General features: G+C 48.1%; 1 protein-coding gene across 7 annotated transcripts in view; it reads left to right on the forward strand.

Moving 5' to 3' along the window:
* GNB1L (G protein subunit beta 1 like) overlaps positions 1-26,206 on the forward strand; it is a 350,649-nt gene that overhangs the window by 117,074 nt on the left and 207,369 nt on the right. Inside the window, exon 1 of one of the 7 annotated variants that reach the window (XM_069215298.1) lies at positions 4,063-4,315. The exons of 5 other annotated variants lie outside the window; for them this stretch is intronic. In XM_069215298.1, coding sequence (XP_069071399.1) covers positions 4,064-4,315 — 252 coding nt within the window. In that variant the 5' untranslated portion in view covers position 4,063. Of the gene's footprint in view, positions 1-4,062; positions 4,316-26,206 lie in introns of those variants that run through there. One more of the 7 variants, XM_069215301.1, reaches the window with a different exon arrangement.

Genomic DNA, 26,206 nt, shown 5'->3' on the forward strand with positions numbered 1-26,206 from the left:
TTGGGTGATGCCACCTCCGATTTTTGCCTTGACTGCTTTTGCAGACTGCAAAACTCTGCTAACCAATGGTAAAGGTCCTGTTTCAATATTATATAGTTGGCATACTCCTGTTTGGCATAGTAAACTCACATAAACGTCCCTAGCATGTGGTACTATAGTGTCCCCAGGACATGTAAGTTAAATGCCACTAGTGGACTGCAGCACTCATTGTGCCACCACCTATAGTGACCATATAAACATGACTGCAGACATGCCACAAATGGCCTGGCTGTACAGGATTGAACTGCACATTTGACCAGTCAAAATAACCCCTTTTGGCAGGCTTAAGCCCTCCTTTTAAATGTTATTAAGACACTCATAAGTTGCCCTTACATGCCTATAAGGTAGAGTGCATGGTGTTTCAAAACAGGACATGTAAACATTTAGGGGGTCATTACGACCTCAGCGGTCTTTTCGCAAGACCGCCGAGGTACCGCCGCGCTGAAAACCGCCAGTGGTGGCGGTCTTCCGTGCCACGTATTATGACCGCTGGCAGCCCGCCGTCCTTTTTCGGACGGAAAGCCGCCAGCAGCCATACTGGCGGATGGCGGGAAAGTGGAGGTTGCTCAACCTCCACCGCCACGTCAACAGAACACCGCCCACTGAATCACGTCCCATGATGCGGTGTGGCGGTGTTCTGGTGACGGTGTTCTGGTGGCGGAGCTGCCCCCCTGGATCCCGTCCCCTCCCGGAGGATCAACGGACAAAGTAAGTTGATCGTCCGTTAGGGAAGGGGGTGGGGAGGTGTTGTGTGTTGTGTGCATGCATGGGGGTGTGCGTGTGAGAGTGTAGAGGGGGTGAGTGAGTGTATGCGTGCGGGGGGTGTTGTATGTATGGGAAATGTGTGCAGGTCAGACGGTGTGCATGTCTGTTTGTATGTTTGCAGGTATTTGTTGTTGGGGTGTTTGTGTGCGTGTAGGGCTGTGTATATGTGCATGTTGGGGGTGTGTGCGTGTGGGGGTGTGCATATGTGCATGTTCGGGGTTTGGGTGGGGAGAGGGGTTATGCTACCTTTGGGGGGGTGGCAGGGGTGTGGGGGATGTGGGGGGAGGATTTGTGGGGGGTGGCGGGGGTGGGGGAGACGCCTATCAGTGCCAGGGAAGTGATACCCAACCACCCGAGATCCATGGCGGTATGCAGGGTCCTGATACCGTCGGCGGTCTAGTGACGACCGCCGGGCTGGAGACCGCAATCTCCAGCCCAGCGGTCTTCACCGCCATGGCGGTCGAAATGGTGAAGTGGTGGATGACCGCGGCGGTAACCGCTGCGGTCATAATTCCATTTTTTTTTTCCGCCGGCCTGTTTGCGGTCTTACCGCCGCTTTACCACCGACCGCCAGGGTCGTAATGACCCCCTTAATGTTAGACATCTGCTTATAGTGCAAAAAGGCCCAAAAGTCTGTTTCACTGTAGCCAGGTTAGTTGTTCCATAGGAAATCCCTCGGAAACAATATTCAATTTACTACCTCAACGGAGGAAACAGCTACAGAATTCATATTGAACTTTTTTAAATATTTATTACTAGCCCAATTTTTTGGGTAAAATGTGAACTGTTATCAATATTTTAGAATAGGTACTTTTAAAAAAGTTACTTTTTGCCTGTCTAAGGCTTTCCAGTGCCTTCCAGCGGTCACCTGGCAGCTGATTGTGCCCCTCTAGTGCAGTGTGAACTGCTCCCAGGAGCGAACAATAGGCTGACCCGAATGCGCCAGGGTGGCCCACCTGATAGAATATGTAGGAGAGGCTGAGAGGATCCTCTTTGGCTTAAGTGTGAAGTCCTGCTTGAATGGCACATCCTGCTTGACAGATCTGCTGGGGTTTTCATATGACACAGGGCATACACTTCAAAGAGGCCTCCCCTGTCACTGGCAGATTTTGGCTGACACTTGGGTAGGGCCCTTCTATTTTCTTGCCAGCCAGTCAGGCCACAACCACAGTGGGACTCTTTGGCTTTACAGCGTCAGCCTGTTTGACTGGTCTGCTGGGTTTACCTATAATATTTGAGGTGCACTTCAAAGAAGTAAATCTGAATGTCAAAACACTTTTTCGTATCCAGTGTCTGGTTGGTAAACTTCAGCTCTGATTTTACCAGACTTCTTTCTCTGAGTTTGTTGGGGTACAGGGACTGCCTAAAACAGGATTTTGGTAGTAGATGTGAGAGGACACCAGTAATATCTAGTGCACTCTCCACATACCCACCCAACCCTCAGAGCCCCAGTTTAGTGTGGCTGAATAGGATTCGCTCCGGGAACCTTTGTCCCAATTGGATGGGTGCCCCCAGAGGTCATTCCCACCCACTAGCCAGGCATAAATATGGCACCCACTGCAGCATACGTCGACATGTGGAACAACAAAAGAGGACTGGCTCTGAGAAGAGCCCTGAAAACTGGACCTGATCTCTCTTGTACCCGGTCCAAAGAAGTGGACTTTAAAGGTCATAAACCTGACCTCATGTTAAAGCTACAGGGACACAACAAGCTTTTTCCTGCAACTTCTCAGCTGTACTGTGGCAACTGGACCTGGACTCGACCCTGGTGTGGCCTCTGCCTGACACCCTGTTAGTCTCCTAATATCTCCCTTGGTTTTCTGGTGGCCTTTTGAAGTGTACACCTGTGGTTGTGTGGGACTTAAAGTACTAAAGTGCGAAGGTGCCCAGAACAAACGTAGTTGGTATATTTGACCCACTCTCCATCGCAGTCCAGTACCTATCGTGCCTAGGTTCTGTTCTACAGCTACCATTGAATGTCTTGTCACTTTATGCTTAGTCACTCTTTTTTTACTTAAACTTTAACAATTCATATACCTGGGTCCTCTGGTTGTATTCTTGTCATTTTAGTGTAGTTTTGTTTATTAGATTTTACTCTATTTTTCTAATTGTTTTGTGAATTTATGTTGTTTTTCATTTTAACTGTATTACTCTTTTAGTATTGCATAAATATTTTTCAGATCTCCTCTAAGTTAAGCCTGCCTGCTCTGTGCCATAACTACCAGGGGCTTGGACCTCAAGTTAATTTAGTGACTTTGAGGATTCACCCTGACAAAGATTGTGGTTATTACCTGATTGGGCCTCCTACCCCAACTAACACCCCACTTCCTCACACCGACCACTATATTATATGCAAACCAAATAAAACACACCACAAAACAACCACAAACCTACTCAGCCTTCTGTCCCACAGACCTGTCAAATCTTCCCATTTGTAAAGAATGACAACGCAGGCAAAACATGTGGCTATCATCCTCAACACTAAGGCAAACCTTGTGCTCTCGCCTACAACACTCAGGCAAAACTTGTGGCTATCCTCCACAACACTCAGGCAAAACATGTGGCTGTCATCCTCAACACTCAGGCAAAACTTGTGGCTATCACCCGCAACACACAGGCAAAACTTGTGGCTCTCACCCACAACACTCAGGCAAAACCTGTGGCTCTCACCCACAACACTCAGGCAAAACCTGTGGCTCTCACCCACAACACTCAGGCAAAACCTGTGGCTCTCACCCACAACACTCAGGCAAAACTTGTGGCTATCCCTCAACGCCTTCTGAGGCTAAACTTCCCTGCATTTTCACTCCACTTGAAACTCCTCCTTGCAACCGCTAGCAACACAGTCCTCCTCTTCTCTCACATTGCACCCATAGGATACTGCCCATTGCAGCCTCTCACGACAGGGTACTGCTCTTTCCTCACTTTGCATGCTATGGGGTACACTCCCACAAAGCTGCTTGTGACAGGCGACTGCCCTTTGCCCAGTTCGCACAAACTCACACAGGTGTATCTCTCATAACAGGGTACTACTCTTACCCAAGTCTGTGACACATGGACACATACAACTAGCATGTATCTACACAACAGTGTGCAGATGTATACTACACCCTCTTCCTCACACAGCATAATAGAGTCCATCATCTAAATATATGGAGTCTGTAACCAGGCAGTCACCGCCACGGCTACAATACGCGCCCCTGAGACGTCCGAGGGGTGCCCCAGGGGTACACATTGGGACGACGAACACCCGGAAGTGATGCTCAACCCGGATATCCGGGTTGAAGACGCGCCAACGCTAAAAGAAACGGAGCCGAAAGAGAGTGGGTGTGGAGAGCCGGAGAGGAGAGAGGTTGCGGAGCCAAAGGAGGAAGAGAACACGGAACCAGAGGAAGAAGGAGGGGATCGAGAGATACGGAGGAGCATTGACGGAAGAACAGAGACGTCAACGGAGACCAAAGAGAGACGCGACCGGAGCCGCCACGTCCCTGGAGGTGCGTGGCTGACACAGGTACGATCGTGTCTTCAGGTAAATTTCTTTCCTAGGTGGAACCGAAGCGGGAGTGAGAGGGGTACGTAGGGAGGGATTCTTTAAAATTGCATACACATATCCCTACCCACGGGAAGGGAGTGGTGAGAGAAACCACCTTCTAATAAAATAAAGAGAATTTGACCGCAGTAGAAACATACTACGATCACTTGGGAGACTTGTGGTGCACGTAAAGGCCCTGACCCGCTCACCCCCACCCCTGCACGGCCTAGACCATACCCTGTGACCTCACACACCCGCATACTAACCCTATTATAAAAAGCATTCACCGAAAACCCACACTTACCTGTTTTTTTCCGTTTTCGCTGGGGACCGGCCACCAATATCCTGGAACGGAGAGGTCCAACTTTACCTAGACTGCCGGCCACCTTGTGGTCTTGACGTCCGGAAGAGACAAACCTAGAAGAAGAAGACCACGTATTACCCCTGAAATAGAGATCAAGGAGACTCTGGGACGTTACCTATGGACATAAAAATATATAGAAAAACATTAATCACTTATTAAGAAGAAAATAAAGAGCACTTACGAACAGCACCTGGTGTATTGGGAATCTTTACAACCATATCCCATCCAATTCATAACCCGAACCCACTACAGTCTCAAAAGTAAATGCTCAATGCTGCCCTCCCAAAACAACTTACAGGTGGATAATTTAAACTTTCCAAACTACAGATGTCCACTTTCATGGAAACGTACTAACCTCACGCTTGCTTTATCCATAAGAGGTGTATGTTACATGTGAATAAACGAGAATCATCAACCAAACTGTTCCCCAGACTAATGAACCTAAGGCTTAGTGGGAAACAAGGCACATAGAATAATACAAGCTCCATGAGTGCCAAATAACTCAGCTGATTAATTACCTCAATGTCCTATTTTAACTTTACAATTGGACAAATGCCAGGCAGGTGATGTTTTGACTTCCCATGGCTCCAGAAACCCTTGAACACCACAGTCTTGTTTCTCTCTCTGGTGTCCACGGAGATAGTCATAGCTCTCTTCCTAAGTGAACCAGGAGGTTCACATAGCCGCTCTTCAACATTTCCAGAGCTACCCCTATCCAGTATCAACTTATTACCCACTTCATGCTGCCCAGGTCTATATAACTAGCACCTCCCCTCTGATTCTCAGGTTTGGAAGCCAAGGGATGGGTGAGTCTCTCTCACGACCACGTTCTACTGTTACACTCCACAACCACAAGACTCACTTCTTCCGGCTCCACCTGGCCTGCTCCAGAAAGTCCACATTTACCTGATGCCGCACATTGTCAGAAGACTGCTATCCATCACCTTGACCTCAGCGCTAGGAGGAGCCATGTGCAATCTCCTCTGGCCTTGGACTCCATGAACTCTGTGGAATACCTTCAGCCAGAGCTCCTAAAGATTGCTCACTGTCCTCCTCAAATGTGGTCTTGCCTCGTCTCATCATGTGGTGCACTTGAATTCCAATGGACCGATGAGCATCTGTCGCGGTACACTAACACCAACCACACACAGGACCCTCCAAAGGCATGGACCAGCCTGTGCCACAGTACCTTCCTTGGGAAGTCATACTGTGAACTCACAACACTTCCCTTTTCGTGATCGTCACTATATTGAGAAGGGAGATACTGAGGAAACGGGTGGTATCATTCCGTACTGATTCCCAGGGCTTTTAGTGGGCCAGGTCTCACTGGGTGTTGGACCCAGCAGTAATTAAAAACCATAATTGAAACGGGTCCCTACCGGGCCCTATATTCACATCCTTAACTTTACAGGGAAAACACTGGTCAATTTCTTAACAATGACTGTAAGAAAGTTAAGTAATCCCAAGTCAATGATCTCGTTCCTGTTTATAGTTCACGCATTTTTCTTAATCTTGCATCCCCTACAAGTGTTTGCTTTTTTCAGAATGTTGTGTCTCTGTAGTTTTTCTTCGTGCAGCTCTCAACTTTTGTACAGTTTATACTTTGAACGGAGTCGCCTCTAGATGTCTGTGTGAGTTGTTTATAACAAGCCATGATTGAGAGCAGAGGCTGAAGGCAGTGTGAGCTTCTCAAAGTGCCTGTTAGTGAGTCATAAATTTATCCAGAATACATACTTATCCAATCCTCGGCCTCTGTGCAGAGCGCACTGAGCAATGGTTATATGTGCCGATTGTAATATAGAATTTATGCAAAAGTGTGTGAGGGAGGTACACAGCTGCTGAAATACTGGCATAGTGAAAGTTAACAAAAAATAATAATACAATACTTACAAGTGAGTAGATGTGTTGTGTGTTTCGGGGTGGTGAAGTGAAGGAGAGAGTGAAAAGAGGTTGCTGAAGGGGAAAAATTAGATGTACAGATGGGGAATTTCAGCCAGATGTGGATAAGGACGGAAGTTTCAAACAATCAATCATTCTCAGAATTTGTAAAGCACACTACTCACCTGTGAGGGTCTCAAGGCGCAGAGGGGGGTGGCGCTGGGGCTCTGCTACTGCTTAAACAGCCAGGTCTTGAGAAGTCTCCTGAAGGTAAGGAGGTCCTTGGTCTGGTGCAGGTGGGTGGGAAGAGTGTTCCACGTCTTGGTGGCGAGATGCGAGAATGATCTACCGCTGGTTGTAGTTCTGCGGATGTGTGGGACGGTTGCAAGGACGAGGTCGGCGGAGCAGAGCTGTCGGGTCATGGTGTAGAAGGAGAGCCGTCTGTTGAGGTATTCTGGTCTGGTGTTGTGCAGTGCTTTGTGAGCGTGGGTGAGGAGTTTGAAGGTGATTCTCTTGTTGACAGGGAGCCAGTGCAGGTCTCTCAGGTGGCATGTGATGTGGCAGAGGAGGTCCAGGATGAGGCGTGCAGAGGCGTTCTGGATGAGTTGCAGCCTTTTCTGGAGTTTGGCCGTGGTTCCTGCATAGAGGGCATTGCCGTAGTCCAGTTTGCTGCTTACGAGGGCTTGGTTGACTGTTCTTCTGGTTTCCGTAGGAATCCATTTGTAGATCTTTCGGAGCATACGGAGGGTGTTGAAGCAGGAGGCAGAGATGACATTGACTTGCTGGGTCATGGATAGTGAGGAGTCCAGGATGAATCCTAGTTTGCGTGCGTGGTTGGTGGGAGTCGGTGCGAATCCAAGAGTGCAGGCCACCAGGAGTCATCCCATGTGGAGGGGCTGGAGCCGAAGATGAGGACCTCTGACTCAAACTCAATTCCGACAAGACGAAGATGAGGACCTCCGTCTTGTCGGAATTGAGTTTGAGGCAGCTGTTCTTCATCTATTCGGCAATGGCCTTCATTCCTTCGTGGAGGTTGGTTTTGGCGGAGTCCTTGGTGAGGGAGAGGATCAGCTGCATATGAGATGATGTTGAGGTTGTGCGATGTTAGCAAGCATAGCCATGTAGACATTGAAGAGGGTCGGGTGAGGGACGAGCCCGGGGGTACACCGCAGATGATTCTGGTGGCTTCAGAGCGGAAAGGAGGGAGGCGGACTCTCTGAGTTCTGCTGATGAGAAAGGAGGTGACCTAGTCCAGTGCTCTGTCGCGGATTCCTGCATTGCTGAGGCATGTGCGTAGGGTGTGGTGGCAGATGGTGTTGAACATGGCTGGGAGGTCCAGGAGGATGAGGGCTGTGGTTTTGCTGTGGTCCATTATGGTTCTGATGTCGTCAATGGCGGCAGTGAGGGCAGTTTCGGTGCTGTGGTTACTGCGGAATCCAAATTGGGAAGGTTCCAGAGTGCTGTTCTCCTCAAGGAAGCGGGTCAGTTCTCTGTTGACAGCCTTCTCGATGACACCGAAAAGGGGAGCAAGGAGATAGGCTGGAAGTTCTTGAGGTCCTTTGGGTCCGCCTTGGGTTTTTTGAGGAGGGCGTTGATCTCGGTGTGTTTCCAGCTCTCTGGGATGGTGGCAGACTCGAAGGAGCTGTTGATGATCTTCCGGAGTTGGGTGCAATGATGTAGCTTGCTTTGTTGAGGATGTGGGGAGGGCAGGGGTCTGATGGTGAGCCGGAGTGGATGGTGTTCATGATTTCGATGGGGCAGGAGAGCAGGAGGCTGGTCGGTGGTGGGTCTGCGGTGTTGGTGGTTGCCGAGGGGGGGGGGCTGAGTGCTGAAGCTGTCGTGGATGTCTGCGATCTTGCGGTGGAAGTAGGAGGCTAGGGAGTCACTGAGGTCTTGTGATGGCGGGATGTCGTTGGAGCTGGGGTTGGAGAGTCCCTTCACGATGTTGAAGAGCTCCTTGTGGCTGTGTGTGTTGTTGATGCCTTCTTTGAAGGCGGTTCTCTTGGTGGTACGGATGAGTTGGTGGTGTCTGTGGATGGCGTTTTTGAAGGCTGTGTGGTTGTCCAGTGTCTGATCTTGGCGCTACTTCTTTTCGAGTCTTTGGCATGTCTGCTTGGATTTGTGGAGGAAGTAGGAGGCTAGGGAGTCACTGAGGTCTTGTGATGGCGGGATGTCGTTGGAGCTGGGGTTGGAGAGTCCCTTCACGATGTTGAAGAGCTCCTTGTGGCTGTGTGTGTTGTTGATGCCTTCTTTGAAGGCGGTTCTCTTGGTGGTACAGATGAGTTGGTGGTGTCTGTGGATGGCGTTTTTGAAGGCTGTGTGGTTGTCCAGTGTCTGATCTTGGCGCTACTTCTTTTCGAGTCTTTGGCATGTCTGCTTGGATTTGTGGAGGTCGGTGGTAAACCAGAAGTAAACAGAGAGACTGCTGAGGAAAGTGGTGTGAACGGATGAAGGAGGGTGGCTGAGACACACAGACTATTTCACAGTGCATAATAATGTTTAATCCACAGTCTCGTATTTTCAGAATTAAAATATTTAAATTCTAATTTTTCACAACAAAATCAATGTTATTATTAATTTATCTGATGCCGCTAAGATGCATTGGCAAGCCTGATAGTTTTGGCTTGTTTGAGGTGCATGTCCATTACTGTGTGATATGTTTGGAAGCAGTGACGGCTCACAGAGAAGCACAAAAGTGCCGGTAAAGTGCCGGTCAGGTGCTGCTCTATGGGAAGAGCAGGAATTTAGTTTACGTGCTTTAAGCTACATCCTCAATTATGTAGGCCACACCTCTTGGAATTGATTCTTAGCTATGCTTATTAGGCCAGACCCATTTTAGAGACGCCCTGTTTTTTTTAATTCCACTTAAAGCCCTGCCACGGGCCGTTCCGGGAACACATTTTGCCAGGTTTGACCTGGCAAAGTGCTACTTTGGGCCACCCATATGTGTTAATGCAGCATGTGAAATTACTGGATTATTTGTAATACCAATTGTAAGCCTTATTACAGTGTTACTTGTAATGCGCTTCTTAACAGGCTTATGTATGCTGTATTACAGTGCACCTTGTAATACACTTTTTACCAGGCTTATGCATGCTTTATTACAGTGCAACTTGTAATACACTGCTTACCAGCCTTCTGCACGCCTTATTACAGTACAACTTGTAATAAACTTCTTACCAGGCTTATCTATGCTTTATTACAGTACAACGTGTGATACACTTCTTACCAGGTTTATGTATACTTTAAAACAGTGCAGCGTGTAATACACTGCTTACCAGGTTTATGTATGCTTTATTACAGTGCAACTGATACTACACATCTTACCAGGCTTGAGCATGCCTTATTACAGTGCAATTTGTAATACACTTCTTACCAGGATTATGCATGCTTTATTACAGTGCAGCTTATAATACACTTCTTACCAGGCTTATGTATGCTTTGTAATACACTTCTTACCAGGCTTATGTATGCTATATTACAGTGCAACAGGTAATACACTTCTTACCAGGCTTATGCATGCTTTATTACAGTGCAACTTGTAGTACACTTCTTACCAGGCCTATGTAGGCTTTATTACAGTGCAGCTTGTAATACACTTCTTACCAGGCTTATGTGTGCTTCGTAATACACTTCTTACCAGGCTTATGTATGCTTTATTACAGTGCAATTTGTAATAAACTTCTTACCAGGCTTATGTATGCGCTATTACAGTGCAACACGTAATTCACTTCTTACCAGGCTTAAGCATGCTTTATTACAGTGCACCGTGTAATACACTTCTTACCAGGCTTAGTAATACACTTCTTACCAGGCTTATGTATGCTCTATTAGAGTGCAACTTGTAATACACTTCTTACCAGGCCTATTTAGGCTTTATTACAGTGCAGCTTGTAATACACTTCTTACCAGGCTAATGTATGCTTTGTAATACACTTCTTACCAGGCGTATGAATGCTTTATTACAGTGCAACTTGTAATACACTTCTTACGAGGCTTATGCATGCTTTATTAGAGTGCAACTTGTAATACACTGCTTACCAGGCTTATGAATGCTTTATTACAGTGCAGCTTGTAATGCACTTCTTACCAGGCTTACGTGTGCTTTGTAATACACTTCTTACCAGGCTTATGAATGCTTTATTACAGTACAACTTGTAATACACTTCTTACCAGGCTTATGTATGCTTTATTACTGTGCAACTTGTAATTCACTTCTTACCAGGCTTATGTATGCTCTATTACAGTGCAGCTTGTAATACACTTCTTACCAGGCTTATGTATGCTTTATTACAGTACAACGTGTAATACACTTCTTACGAGGCTTATGTATGCTTTATTACAGTGCAGCTTATAGTACACTTCTTACCGGGCTTATGTATGCTTCATTACAGTACAACGTGTAATACACTGCTTACCAGACTTATGTATGCTTTATTACAGTGCAGCTTGTAATATACTTGCCAGGGCTATGTATGCTTTATTACAGTGCAGCTTGTAATACACGTCTTACCAGGCTTATGCATGCCTTATTCCAGTGCAACGTGGAACACACTTCTTACCAGGCCCCTGTATGCTTTATTACAGTGCAGCTTGTAATACACTGCTTACCAGCCATGCCTTGTTAGAGTATAACGTGTAATACACGGCTTACCAGGCTGATGTAATTTCACCTCCATGTTTATAAGAATTCTACCTGATCTGAGCAAGTGGGAAATATTTGCATATATTGACTAGGTTTACGAAAATAAGTTTCTACATTGTAGTTTTGAGAAGTTTCTATTTTTTCTAATCCTTTATAAAGTAAGCAGAACCTGGTTTACCTTTTCCTTCACCCTTAGGAAGATTTTCTATGTCTAGAAATATTTTTCACTTTATTAACCAAAGCCAAGCCGGAATATGTCTGTATGCACAATGTTTCTCTGTTAGATGACTTATTGCAAGATTTGATTTTCTTTGTACAATTGTAAATATATGCATTTTGTCTCTGAAAATTTACCTTTTCAGTGCTTTTCTGTGTGCTAGGACATTACACAGCAGGAGTAGAACTATTTTGTTACTGATAAATATGTAATTTTTGGAAAAAGTCACACTTTTTTTGTAAATGCCGCAGAATGAAAATGTTGGCAAAGTTTTCTAATTTACCAAGCTTTCCACAGACCTGAAAGGTTGCAAAGGACTCCTCCCACATGCCTGGTATTGACTTCCCCCCAAACCTCATTAATTCGACCTGAATTTGATTTTCACCCCACAGAAGAGGATTTATGGTGCATTATTTGCACGCTTAGTACATCTCGGTGACTATTTTTTTTAACAGAAACATAGACCCTCATTTCAACATTGGCAGTATTGACCGCCTACCGCCACGGTGATGGCCGCCAACATACCACCGTCATGGCTACCAGCCATCTACCGCTATCATGACCGCCGACGGTATTCCGCCAGAATGCTTGCGGAACACTGCCGACGGTCATGGCGGTGGATGGCATTAAGGCGGCGCTGCTGACAGCAGCTCCCGCCACGCCAGCAAAACACCATGGACCGTATCATGAGCAATAATACGGCCTGGCGGTGTTTTGCTGGCAGACGCTGCTGCTGACAGCTGAGCCGCGGACCGTCTCCAGCCGGAGGGCCCCCTGCAAGCAGGTAAGTCGGGTTCTCCGACCGGAGAGGGGGGTGGGGGTGTTGTGTGTATGTGGGGGGTGTTGTGTGTATATTTTGGAATACGTGCATGCGGGTGTGAGTTGCGTTGAATGCATGTGTGAATGAGTGATTGTGAATTGTTGTGTGTTGTGAATGCATGTGTGTGACAAGATATGTTGGTGTGTGTTGCGGTGTGTGGGTATGTATGTGTGCATGCATGGGTGGTGGTGGGTATGCGTGTGCGTATATGGGTGTGCCTGTGGGTGTGTATATGTGCGAGGGCAGGAGAGGGAGGGGCAGGGTAGGGGAGGACTCTTGTGAGGTGGAGGGTGTGGGGAGACCCCTATCAGTGCCAGGGAAGGAATTCCCTGGCACTGATAGTGCCTACCGCCATGGTTTTCGTGGCGGTATATTTGACACGAAAACCATGGCGGTAGACTGGGTTGTAATCCCAAGGGTGGGATTGTGGAGCCGCAGGGCTGGAGGCCGAACCCTGGCGGTCGGTGTGTTAAAGTGGCGGATTTGGATGGCGGTACCCGCCATGGCCCAAATCCCTTTTTTTTTTTACCGCCGGCCTGTTGGCGGTATTACCGCCGCTTTAGCACAGACCGCCAGGATCATAATGAGGGCCATAATCTCTTACTATTTTTGTTTTTCGCATAATTTTTTATTTTATTTTTTTAACGTTTGCTTTTAGCACACATTTTGCGCACAGGAGCCAGGTTCAGTTAGAATTTGCCACTCAGACAATTCCCCCCAATACATTGAGTGGGTACCTTGTGAGGTTTTTATACCCGAGGCATACCTCGATGGTAGTTTGCAAGCAGATGACCGCCACGTTCAGGTATCTGGCGTGACATTTGTCCCCAAAGGGACATCTTAATTGCAAGTTTCACGCAGACATAGGAGCTGAGCTTCACGCTGGGTATTTGGGGGGTATTACACCCACTAAAAATGCATTCTGTAGTGAATAGTTGGGTACAAGTGGTGTCAGTCGTGTATAATGAAGTCTGTCGAATTTCGCCTCTGATTTTCCACACTGTCAAAAAACACACACACTCTGGGGGTTATTCTAACTTTGGAGGAGTGTTAATCCGTCCCAAAAGTGACGGAAAAGTGACGGATATACCACCAGCCGTATTACGAGTTCCATAGGATATAATGGACTCGTAATACGGCTGGTGGTAAATCCGACACTTTTCCGTCACTTTTGGGACGGATTAACACCTCCTCCAAAGTTAGAATAACCCCCTCTGTTTTGAAGGCCTTAAAAAGTGTTGATTCGTTTGAAAAATGTTGTTTTAAGCACCCCTAACAGGTCGCCCTCCTATCTCTCTCTTTGCAATGCCCCATAGCCCCCCCCCCCCAATGTCCTGCTTCTCATATACGTTTTTTAAAAAGATGTCCCAGCGTGATTGTTAGGAAATCTGAAGCTCAAACCCCAAAGTCTTACTGACCAAGCTAAGCTCTTGCGCGGAGGACAGCCCAAGAGCAATCTGCTTGGCGTCATTTTCACAAACATTGCGTGCTATATACAGTGCTTAATTTGTGCTTGTTGTTTCCGGTGCTGAGCACCGGCACTTAGTTTTGAGGACCAGCACTTATTTTTCTGCCTCAAGCATTTACTGCGAGCAAAAGACACCCATAGGAAAAACGGAGGAAGAGAAAAACAAAAAAGCATCACAATGGGAGAAAGCAGAAAGCTGAAAGAGTGAGCTGAAGGGGCAGGGAGTGACTTTAAATGGCATGGCTTCAGGATTACGCTGCCTCAGTATTCCGTGCACGCTCATTTAACTGCAGCAGCCGCGTGTTTAAAAGGAGGGCTTTAGGCACAGCACGTTTTTATTTACAAATTAACCACTGGCTGGCTGTATGCCTAGAAAAAAATGCACAATTATGCTCACCACTGGTGACACGGCTTTAACCAGCTTGTAAGAGACAGATCGATAGATGCAGGTGCTTGGCTTAGAGTGGTGGTCCCAGAGCTGCGGCGCACGCGCGCACACACAGGACTACCCCCTGCACGTGGCGGTCTGTGGCCCACTCCTGCTGCACCAGAAAACCCTGTGCCACCACTGGCCATAGAGGGAGGGTCATGAGCGGCGTCCCATCCATATGACATGGAGCCACTGGTGTGTAAGTTAGTGTTTTTGGGATTGTGCCAGGGGGTGCTTTGAATCCCAGTGCCAGAAGTCAGGTAGGCTGTGCAGGTTGTCTCGCAGGATCAACAAACACATCCAGTCTGGATGCAAAGTTATATTACAGATGGGAACTTGGACACTTTCCTAATTCACTGCCTTAGGTGGCAGTCACTTATGATTCCAGGTGTACGACCATCAGAGATTGCGACTCACACTGTGTGAGTTTTAGCAATTCTATTGCACAACAGCGTCTGAGACACTGTTTGCGATTTCCCAAATGGGTCGCGAGGGACCTGTCTCATTAATATAATATATTAATATTCATGAGGTATATTCATGCGGCTGGTTGCAGTTTGTGAGCCATTGGGAATGTCCCGCACTCGCACGGATGGTGGCCTGCTGGGGTGAGTAGACACCATGGGACTGCTTTATAAATAAAGCCATTTTTTAAAAGTGAAGCCTGTTTTCCTTAAACGAAAACGGGATGCATTTCAAAAATAAAAAATTTCCTATTCATTTTTTTAATTTTATTTAGAGTGGGCGGTGGTCTGTGGGACCACAGCCTGCTCTGAAAAAATGTTGGCGTCCCCATTCACCCCTTCCCGTTTGCAAATGACTTATCGTGGCTTACTTGATGGTAACTGGGAATATTTTGCAAACGCATTCCTGGTTGCAAAACATTCCTACATACCAGTTCAACTTGCTATTAGAAAGCAATGCCCTTAACACGCCCTTTCCTAATAGCGACTTGCAAGCCCAGTTTTGCTAATCAGTAACAGGTTACCTGACTCGCAAAATAGAGTTGGTACATGCCAGAAAGCATTTTACCAGTCGCAAACAGCCTGGTGGGCCATTTACGACCGGTAAGATGCTTTGGACGTCTGGCCCCATGTCGCTCACCAGAGTTGTGTTTACTTCCATCCGTGGCCATGATTCCCTATTCTCAAGTTCGACAACTCTATGGTTGACACTTGCACCGTTGTCTGAAGCTTTTGTGTAGGATGATGGTTGCTGCGATGAGTTGCACTGCTCTCCTGTGCAAGCAGCGGTGGTTGCTGCGGTGAGCTGCGCAGCTCTCCTGTGCAAGCAGTGGTGGTTGCTGCGGTGAGCTGTGCAGCTCTCCTGCGCAAGCAGCGGTAGTTGCTGCGGTGAGCTGTACTGCTCTCCTGCGCAAGCAGCGGTGGTTGCTGCGGTGAGCTGCGCAGCTCTCCTGCGCAAGCAGCGGTGGTTGCTGCGGTGAGCTGCGGCGCTCTCCTGTGCAAGCAGCGGTGGTTGCTGCGATGAGTTGCACTGCTCTCCTGCGCAAGCAGCGGTGGTTGCTGCGGTGAGCTGCGCAGCTCTCCTGCGCAAGCAGCGGTGGTTGCTGCGGTGAGCTGCACTGCTCTCCTGCGCAAGCAGCGGTGGTTGCTTCGGTGAGCTGCGCAGCTCTCCTGCGCAAGCAGCGGTGGTTGCTGCGGTGAGCTGCGCAGCTCTCCTGTGCAAGCAGCGGTGGTTGCTGCGGTGAGCTGCACTGCTCTCCTGTGCAAGCAGCGGTGGTTGCTGCGCTGCTGTGACTCCTGTGCCTTCAGGGGCAGTTGCTGCAGTGAGTTGCGCAGCTCTGACTCCTGCGCAAGCAGCGGTGGTTGCTGCAGTGGGTTGTGCTGCCCTCCTGCACAAGCCGCGGTGGTTCTTGGGGTGAGTTGCTGTGCTCTCCTGCTCAAGCAGTGGTGGTTGCTCCGTTGCCCTGACTCCTGCATACGCAGCAGTTGTTGCTGCTGTGAGTTGCGCTGCTGTATCTCCTGCACCCACAGTAGTGGGTCCTGTAGTGAGTTGTGCTTCTCTCTTGCATGCAATGATGGTTGCTGCTGTGAGCTGTGCTGCTCTGACTCCTGCGCCATCAGCGGTGGTTCCTGCGGTTAGTTCCGCCACTCTCCTGTGTGCAGTGATGGTTGCTGCATTGAGTTGCCTGGATCTCCTGCGCCTTCAGCGGTGGTTCCTACGGTGAGTTACACCGATCTCCTCCAGAAGCAGCGGTGGTTCCTGTGGTGAGTTGTGCCACTCACCAGTGCACAATGATGGTTTCTGCAGCAGGTTGCGCGGCTCTCCTGTGCAAGCAGTGGTGAGTTACACCGATCTCCTGCGCCTTCACCGGGTTCCTGCGGTGAGTTGCAGCGCTCTCCTGTGCCTTCAGTGGCGGTTCCTGCAGTGAGTTGTGCTGCTATCCTGCACGCAGCGATGGTTCCTGCGATGAGTTGCGCCACTCTCCTGGCCTTCAGCGGTGGTTCCTGCAGTGAGTTGTGCTGCTGTCCTGTGAGCAGTGATGGTTCATGCAGAGAGTTGTGCCAGTCTCCTGCGCAAGCACCGGTGGTTCCTGCGGTGAGTTGTGCCCCTCTCCTGCGCAAGCACCGGTGGTTCCTGCGGTGAGTTGCGCCCCTCTCCTGCGCAAGCACCTGTGGTTCCTGCGATGAGTTGCGCCACTCTCCTGCGCAAGCAGGGTTGGTTCCTGCGGTGAGTTGCGCCACTCTCCTGCGCAAGCAGCGGTGGTTCCTACGGTGAGGAGCGCTGCTCTCTTGCACGCAGTGATGGTTCCTGTGGTGAGTTGCGCCGCTCTCCTGCACAAGCACTTGTGGTTCCTGCGGTGAGGTGCGCTGCTCTCTTGCACGCAGTGATGGTTCCTGCGGTGAGGTGCGCTGCTCTCCTGCACACAGTGATGGTTCCTGCGGTGAGTTGCACCACTCTCATCGCAAGCAGCGGTGGTTCCTGGGGTGAGTTGTGCCCCTCTCCTGCGCAAGCACCGGTGGTTCCTGCGGTGAGTTGCGCCCCTCTCCTGCACAAGCACTGTTGGTTCCTGCGGTGAGTTGCGCCCCTCTCCTACACAAGCACTGTTGGTTCCTGCGGTTAGTTGCGCCACTCTCCTGCGCAAGCAGCGGTGGTTCCTGCAGTGAGTTGCGCCCCTCTCCTGCGCAAGCTGGTTCCTGCGGTGTTGTGCCCCTCTCCTGCGCAAGCAGCGGTTTTTCCTGCGGTGAGTTGCGCCCCTCTCCTGCACAAGCACTGTTGGTTCCTGCGGTTAGTTGCGCCACTCTCCTGCGCAAGCAGCGGTGGTTCCTGCGGTGAGTTGCGCCGCTCTCCTGCGCAAGCAGCGGTGGTTCCTGCCGTGAGTTGCGCCCCTCTCCTGCACAAGCACTGTTGGTTCCTGCGGTGAGTTGCGCCCCTCTCCTGCACAAGCACTGTTGGTTGCTGCGGTTAGTTGCGCCACTCTCCTGAGCAAGCAGCGGTGGTTCCTGCGGTGAGTTGCGCCGCTCTCCTGCGCAAGCAGCGGTGGTTCCTGCGGTGAGTTGCGCCCCTCTCCTGCACAAGCACTGTTGGTTCCAGCGGTGAGTTGCGCCCCTCTCCTGCACAAGCACTGTTGGTTCCTGCGGTGAGTTGCGCCCCTCTCCTGCACAAGCACTGTTGGTTCCTGCGGTGAGTTGCGCCCCTCTCCTGCGCAAGCAGCGGTGGTTCCTGCGGTGAGTTGCGCCACTCTCCTGCGCAAGCAGCGGTGGTTCCTGCGGTGAGTTGCGCCCCTCTCCTGCACAAGCACTGTTGGTTCCTGCGGTTAGTTGCGCCACTCTCCTGCGCAAGCAGCGGTGGTTCCTGCGGTGAGTTGCGCCGCTCTCCTGCGCAAGCAGCGGTGGTTCCTGCGGTGAGTTGCGCCCCTCTCCTGCACAAGCACTGTTGGTTCCTGCGGTGAGTTGCGCCCCTCTCCTGCACAAGCACTGTTGGTTCCTGCGGTTAGTTGCGCCACTCTCCCGCGCAAGCAGCGGTGGTTCCTGCGGTGAGTTGCGCCGCTCTCCTGCGCAAGCAGCGGTGGTTCCTGCCGTGAGTTGCGCCCCTCTCCTGCACAAGCACTGTTGGTTCCTGCGGTGAGTTGCGCCCTTCTCCTGCACAAGCACTGTTGGTTCCTGCGGTGAGTTGCGCCCTTCTCCTGCACAAGCACTGTTGGTTCCTGCGGTGAGTTGCGCCCCTCTCCTGCACAAGCACTGTTGGTTCCTGCGGTGAGTTGCGCCCCTCTCCTGCGCAAGCAGCGGTGGTTCCTGCGGTGAGTTGCGCCGCTCTCCTGCGCAAGCCGCGGGCGCGTCCCCCCAGCGCCCCGGCTGCATCCCACCGTGGGACCAGCCTGCCGAAAGGATGCTCCGGTTACCCCGGCCTCTTCCAGCGGCGGATGCTGAATGGAGCCCAAGGTCGCCGGTCGAGGCCGGCGCTGACAGATACCTGGCCTCCGACCATCTCTGATTTAATAATGCGGATCCTTTGTATTAATTAGCGCTAATTACGGGGCAGGTGTTGAGAGACGGGCCGAGGGACACACGCTGCCTTTATCCCGGGCTTAGAGTCGGATTACCGGAGCGCCGAGGCCTCCATCCTTCAGTGGCCCTCAGAGGGATGCTCGGATGCGCACACGGATGGCCTGGGAGAGGCGCTGCCTTGATATGGCTCATTGAAGCCCCGTCCAGTAAATTGTCCTGGTTTTTGAGTTTGGGTTACGGATGGGCGAGTCGATGATTGGACCCCTGGGGGGGGATGGGGTTGTCGTTAGGGAGGGTAGGGGGCGAGGGTCCTCCGGTGCCAGGGGCCGCTTTATTAATCTCCCCCGGATTACTGCGATTTTATTTCTGAGTCTCCAGACAGTGATAACACAAAGCGCTCTGCTTCCGGTACCCATTCGGAACTGGGACCCAGACCCCCGTCCTGTGGGAAGAGGCGCTCAGATGACGAGTAGAGATTTATTGGCGCAAATCCTTCGAGCAGAGGATGGGCTGGGTTCATGCCTCCGCGTCCTCCTCCCAGCCCAACCCCGGGCAATTTCACTTTTTTGTAGGTGCACGTTACGGAGTGAATGATTTCTCGTTTAATAAAAGGTGTGCATCTTTTATTCTTTACACCGTTATAGCGCTCAAAGCCTCTGCACCAGGTGGATGCTGTTCGTGTTTTCAAATATACTCCACAAGTCTAAGGTTTAAACAAGAATTTCATCCCACGATTGTGAAAACATCTTAAAAAGGCAAATCTTCTAATGCTGAAACTTTTCAGCGAATTGATTGAACGCAGCAGCTCTGCTTTCACAGCTCAATGCTGTAAAACATTATTACAGACTCCGCGTGTGAGATTCAACGTGAGATTCATTCTTTTCGGGGAACGTAACCAGTGCCGAGGCGCTTTCATTTCTTGAAAGTTAATCAGCAAAGGAGGTAAAAAGGGCGTTAGCATCTAAAACACCGTAAAACATAAAAAATACCAAATTCCAGAATATGTAGTAAAAGTGAAATTACAGCGATGCTGTAATTGGCAACTCAGTGCCTGCATCAGGGGCAAAGAGCAGAAGAGAGTGACCCACGGGCTCCTACCAACAATTAAGGCCCTACTCAGACAAGTTACAGTTTTGTTGTACCTACTCAGAAAACGTACTTTTTTGTTGTACTTACTCAGAAAGTTACAGTTTTGTTGTACCTACTCAAACAACTTACTTTTTTGTTGTACCTACTCGGAAAGTTACAGTTTTGTTGTACCTACCCAGACAACGTACAGTTTTGTTGTACCTACCCAGACAACTTAGTTTTGTTGTACATACTCAGAAAGTTACAGTTTTGTTGTACCTACTCAGGCAACTTAGTGTTGTTGTACCTACTCAGAAACTTAGTTTTGTTGTACTTAACCAGACAACTTATAGTTTTGTTGTACCTACTCAGACAGCTTATAGTTTTGTTGTACCTACTCAGACAACTTATAGTTTTGTTGTACCTACTCAGAAGCTTAGTTTTGCTCTATCTACTCAGAAACTTAGTTTTGTTGTACCTACTCCCACAATTTACACTTTTGTTGTACCTACTCAGACAGCTTACTGTACCTACTCAGACAACTTACACTTTTGTTGTACCTACTCAAACAACTTAGTTTTGTTGTACCTACTCAGACACCTTACTGTTTTGTTGTACCTACTCAGACAACTTAGTTTTGTTGTACCTACTCAGAAACCTACACTTTTGTTGTACCTACTCAAACAACTTAGTTTTGTTGTACCTACTCAAACAACTTACAGTTTTGTTGTACCTACTCAAACAACTTACAGTTTTGTTGTACCTACTCAGACAGCTTAGATTTTGTTGTACCTACTCAGACAACTTACTTTTGTTGTACCTACTCAGAAAATTACAGTTTTATTGTACCTACTCAGACAGCTTAGTTTTGTTGTACCTACTCAAACAACTTAGTTTTGTTGTACCTACTCAGACACCTTACTGTTTTGTTGTACCTACTCAGACAACTTAGTTTTGTTGTACCTACTCAGAAACGTACACTTTTGTTGTACCTACTCAAACAACTTAGTTTGTTGTACCTACTCAAACAACGTACAGTTTTGTTGTACCTACTCAGACAGCTTAGTTTTTGTTGTACCTACTCAGAAAGTTACAGTTTTGTTGTACCTACTCAGGCAACTTAGTGTTGTTGTACCTACTCAGAAACTTATTTTTGTTGTACTTAACCAGACAACTTATAGTTTTGTTGTACCTACTCAGAAGCTTAGTTTTGCTCTATCTACTCAGAAACTTAGTTTTGTTGTACCTACTCCCACAGTTTACACTTTTGTTGTACCTACTCAGACAGCTTACTGTACCTACTCAGACAACTTACACTTTTGTTGTACCTACTCAAACAACTTAGTTTTGTTGTACCTACTCGGACACCTTACTGTTTTGTTGTACCTACTCAGACAATTTAGTTTTGTTGTACCTACTCAGAAACTTACACTTTTGTTGTACCTACTCAAACAACTTAGTTTTGTTGTACCTACTCAAACAACTTACAGTTTTGTTGTACCTACTCACACAGCTTAGTTTTTCTTGTACCTACTCAGGCAACTTACTTTTGTTGTACCTACTCAGAAACTTACAGTTTTGTTGTACCTACTCAGACAGCTTAGTTTTGTTGTACCGGCTCAGACAACTTAGTTTTGTTGTACCTACTCAGAAACTTACACTTTTGTTGTACCTACTCAAACAACTTAGTTCTGTTGTACCTACTCAGAAACTTACAGTTTTGTTGTACCTACTCAGACAGCTTAGTTTTGTTGTACCTGCTCAGACAACTTAGTTTTGTTGTACCTACTCAGAAACATACACTTTTGTTGTACCTACTCAAACAACTTACAGCTTTGTTGTACCTACTCAGACAGCTTAGTTTTTGTTGTACCTACTCAGACAACTTACTTTTGTTGTACCTACTCAGAAACTTACAGTTTTGTTGTACCTACTCAGACAGCTTAGTTTTGTTGTACCTGCTCAGACAACTTACACTTTTGTTGTGCCTGCTCAGACAACTTACAGATTTGTTGTACCTACTCAGACAACTTAATGTTTTGTTGTACCTACTCAGACAGCTTAGTTTTGTTGTACCTACACAGACAACTTAGTTTTTTTGTACCTACTCAGACAACTTACTGTTTTGTTGTACCTACGCAGACACCTTACAGTTTTGTTGTACCTACTCAGACAACTTAGTTTTGTTGTGCCTGCTCAGACAACTTACTGTTTTGTTGTACCTACTCAGACAACTTACTGTTTTGTTGTACCTACTCAGACAACTTAGTTTTGTTGTACCTACTCAGACAACTTACCGTTTTGTTGTACCTACTCAAGAGTCTAGCCCACGAGAATAGTCAGTTTCACAATCCAATCCTGTGCCAGTTGCTCATATTAAGAGGTACTTACTTGAGCCGCAGTATAATTTAAAACTCAAAATGAGCATAGTTAGAATGATGAGCTCGGTCCTCCTTCTTGGTGGCTTGCTTACAGAGGCAGTCAACTTTTAAAATCAATTTAGTGATAACATGCCATATGTTGTGGTGTCAGCCCCTTTCACCCCTTAGCTGCTGGGCCTTCCCCACCAAACGGAGCCCTTTTTTGGCTATTTGGGGTAGTTTGCGCTTAGGCCCCCATAACTTTTTGTCCACATAAGCTGTCCACGCCAAATTTGCGTCCTTTTTTTCCAACATTTTGGGGATTGTAAAGGTACCCAGAGTTTGCGTGTTCCTCTGGAGGAGACCAAGAAATTAATCAAAATACAGCAAAAATGTTTTTTTGGGGGGAAGGGAATTGGGGAAAAGTGCTACAGAAGAAACATTGTTTTTCCCCTGCAAATGGAATCAACAAAGGGTTTGCGGTGCTAAAACCACCACCTTCCCAGCTCTCAGGAACAGGCAGACTTGAATCAGAAAACCACATTTTTCAACACAGTTTTGGCATTTTATTGGGACATACCCCATTTTAACTATTTTTTTGTGCTTTCAGACTCTTCAAGTTAGTGACAGAAATGGTTGTGAAACCAATGGTGGATCCCAGATAGAGAAATATTTATGAGAAGTAGACAAAATTCTGAATCCAACAAGGGATCATTTGTGTAGATCCTTCAAGATATTTCTACAGGAAGTAACAGTTGAAATTAAAAAATAGTGAAATTGAGCTGAAAAAATAACCATTCCTACCTGTTTTCTTCCGTAACTTTTTCCAGCTATGGTAGATTTTTAAAAGCAAAATACTGTTACGTCTGCTGGACCCTTCTGGTTGGGGGGATATATAGGTTTTGTAGGTTCATCAATAACACAGGGTACCTAGAGTCAATAAAGGAGCTGCATGCACCTTGTAATGTGTTTTCATTATATACCGGGTATACATTAATTAATTTGGTAAAATATAAAGAGTTAAAAATAGGTATCAAGGAAACCTATGTATTTCCGAAATGGGCACAAGATGAGTATAGAAGCAGGTTTTTTTTTTTGCACATCTCTGAATTGGGGGAGCCCCTCTCCGCTGTTTGAAGGTTTAAGCCATTTTGGAGCTGCATCCAGCGAAGGGAGTAGGCTAAGTCTAGCATGGGGCACCGGCCATTAGTGCACGGTATTACACCGAGTCGTGGACTCACAGTGGCAGTGCACACTGTGTCTGTGTGGTGAAGCTCCTGGCTGACAGTGTGTGGGTCCCGGAGTGTAGGTGATGTTAGTGAGTACACTACACAAGCACACCAGTCATTAGTGCAGGTTTTTAGGCTGTGTCCTCAGCTCACTTAAGCTGTGCACACCATGTCTGTGTGGTAGACACCCCACGCCCCCGAGGCTGACAATGTGTGGGTCACAGAGTGTATGTGAGAGGTTAGTGAGTGCACTTCACAAGCACACAGTCAGTGCAGGTTATTACTCTGTGTCCTGAGGTCACTGTGGCACACCAATTCTGTGTGGTGAACCCCTCCCCGTGGTGACAATGTGTGGGTCACAGTGTATGTGAGAGCTTAGTGAGTGTACTTCACAAGCACACACTCACTGCAGGTGATTAGGCTGTGTCCTGAGCTCACTGTGGCAGTGCACTCCGTGTCTGTGTGGTAAACACCCCCCGTGGCTGACAGTGTGTGGGTCACAGAGTGTATGTGAGAGGTTAGTGAGTGCACTTCACAAGCACACAGTCAGTGCAGGTTATTATTCCATGTCCTGAGCTCACTGTGGCAGTGCACACCGTGTCTCTGTGGTGAACCTGTGGCTGACAGTGTGTGGGTCCCATAGTGTAGGTGAGGTTAGTGAGTGCACTTCACAAGCACACAGTCAGTTCAGGTTATTCGGCCGTGTCCTGAGCTCACTGTGGCAGTGCACACCGTGTCTCTGTGGTGAACCTGTGGCTGACAGTGTGTGGGTCCCATAGTGTAGGTGAGGTTAGTGAGTGCACTTCACAAGCACACAGTCAGTTCAGGTTATTCGGCCGTGTCCTGAGCTGACTGTGGCAGTGCACACCGTGTCTCTGTGGTGAACCCGTGGCTGATAGTGTGTGGGAGAGGTTAGTGAGTGCATTTCACAAGCACACACTCAGTGCAGGTTATTCGGCCGTGTCCTGAGCTCACTGTGGCACCTCACACCGTGTCTTTGTGGTGAGTCCTCCTGCCTAACGAAGTGGGAGAGGCTACAGCAAATTCAGAGAAGAAAAATAAACATTTGAAATGGAAAAAATCATGAATAAATAACCTCTTTTAATGTGAAAAATGCTTCTCGGGTTTTTACATTTTGGTACATTGTCTTTCTGAACTCACTAACTGGCTGTGGGTGCGGAGCCATAACTTCCTCAGATTGATGGAGTTTTCTCCTGTGTTGAGGACTAAGGTGGCTGGTTCTCTAGGCCAAAGCGCCTCTGTGGTTCACTGAATAAGCTATCCACGTTTGTGGTGTGTGCCTTGTTTCTGTGCCTCTGCCTCCCTTGTAACTCACTCAGAGTGTGGGAGAGAGTGCCTGCTGAGCTCATTCTGAAGATAAAGGTCCCTCAGGCCTGTGGAAAGAACTACCACTTGAGAAACTTCTAGAAAGTCCTGAAAAGTTTTTTTAATTTTGTTATTCTGGCGTATTTGTATAGCGCGTACCTACCCAACAGGGCTCCCAGTGCTGAAGACAACACGTCTGCCAAAAAGCTCAAATGCACTTGAAGGTAGGTGATAAGTGACTAAAATAGATGAGGTTTTAGGTGTTTTCCAAAGCTGGCTTCAAACTGGTTCTTTCTAAGGACGGTAGGAGGGTTGTTCCAAAGTTTGGGAGTTGTGTAGGCAAAGGTGCGACCCCCACGCCTTGCCTTGTGTATCCTAGGGACTGTCGGCAACCTTAGATTCCAGGTCCGCAAAGACCTCCTGAGAGTGTAAGGCTCGGTCTAATAGTCGCTGTACGAGCCATAGGCCACTCCCGTGCATAGCCCGATGGCCAAGCACAGTGCCTTAAAGTGGATTATTTTCTGCGCTGGCAGCCAGGACAAGGTGACTGAAGCCGGAGCGCTCAACTGGTGCTTGGGGATCTCTAGAAGGATCCGGGCTACTGCATTCTGGGCAACTTCAATCAATCAATCAAACAAATTTCTTAAGCGCACTACGCACCAGTAGGATCTCAAGGTGTTGGAAGGGGAGGAGGGGGGTTACTGCTCGAAAAGCCATGTTTTGAGGTACTTTCTGAAGGTGAGGAGGTCATGGGTCTTGCGTAGGTTGGTGGGGAACTTGTATTCTTTTTATCACTGACTTGGGACTTCTCAGATAAAGGGAACTTCTGTAATCTAGGTGGGAACTAACCAGTCCCTGCACAACCACTCTCCTCGAGGGTAACGGTAACCAGCGTAGCAATTTTCTTAAGGTTCCTAAAATTCTGAAGCAGCTCCCAGCAAGTTTCCTGGCTTGAGTCTCCATGAAGAGTTTCTTCCTAACCCAGAAGCTAGAGCCGGTGGGGGATGCTCCTTAAAGTAGTCCACCACTCCAAAGTTCCGTCCACCGTGACGGATAGTTTTGAACGACTAATACTTACATCTTTTCACCATTCAGTTTTAGGTTACTTGCAGACATCCAGTCTGTTACCTGTTTTACACAGGAGTTCAGTTGGTTGGAGGTTTTCCCTATTTCTGCAGTAAGAGATATGATGATCTGGGTGTCATCTGCGTAGGATACTAGTGTGAGGCTGTGTGCTCACACAATCATAGCTAAGAGAAGCACTTATAGATCAAATAATGTGGGGCCAAGCGAAGAGCCGTGGGTCCCTGCATTTTAAGGCATTACTGGCGGAGAAAAGGGCTTCTACGCAGATCTGGAAGCCACTATTTTCTCAAAGGCTACTAGCCATTTTAGTGCGGCTCGCAGATTCCGACCTTCTCCATCCTTTGAATAAGGACAGGATGGGAGACTGTATCAAAGGCCGCACTCAGGTCTAGCATTACCATAGCGGCTGAGCCGCCTTGATCCAAGATTGACCTAAGTTCTTCTGTGGCTTGGAGCAGGGCAGTTTCGGCACTGCTGCCTGGTCGGAAGCCTGTTTGGGTGGGATGGAGA

Source organism: Pleurodeles waltl, chromosome 11 (assembly GCF_031143425.1).
Source record: "Pleurodeles waltl isolate 20211129_DDA chromosome 11, aPleWal1.hap1.20221129, whole genome shotgun sequence".
Classification (NCBI taxonomy): Eukaryota; Metazoa; Chordata; class Amphibia; order Caudata; family Salamandridae; genus Pleurodeles; species Pleurodeles waltl.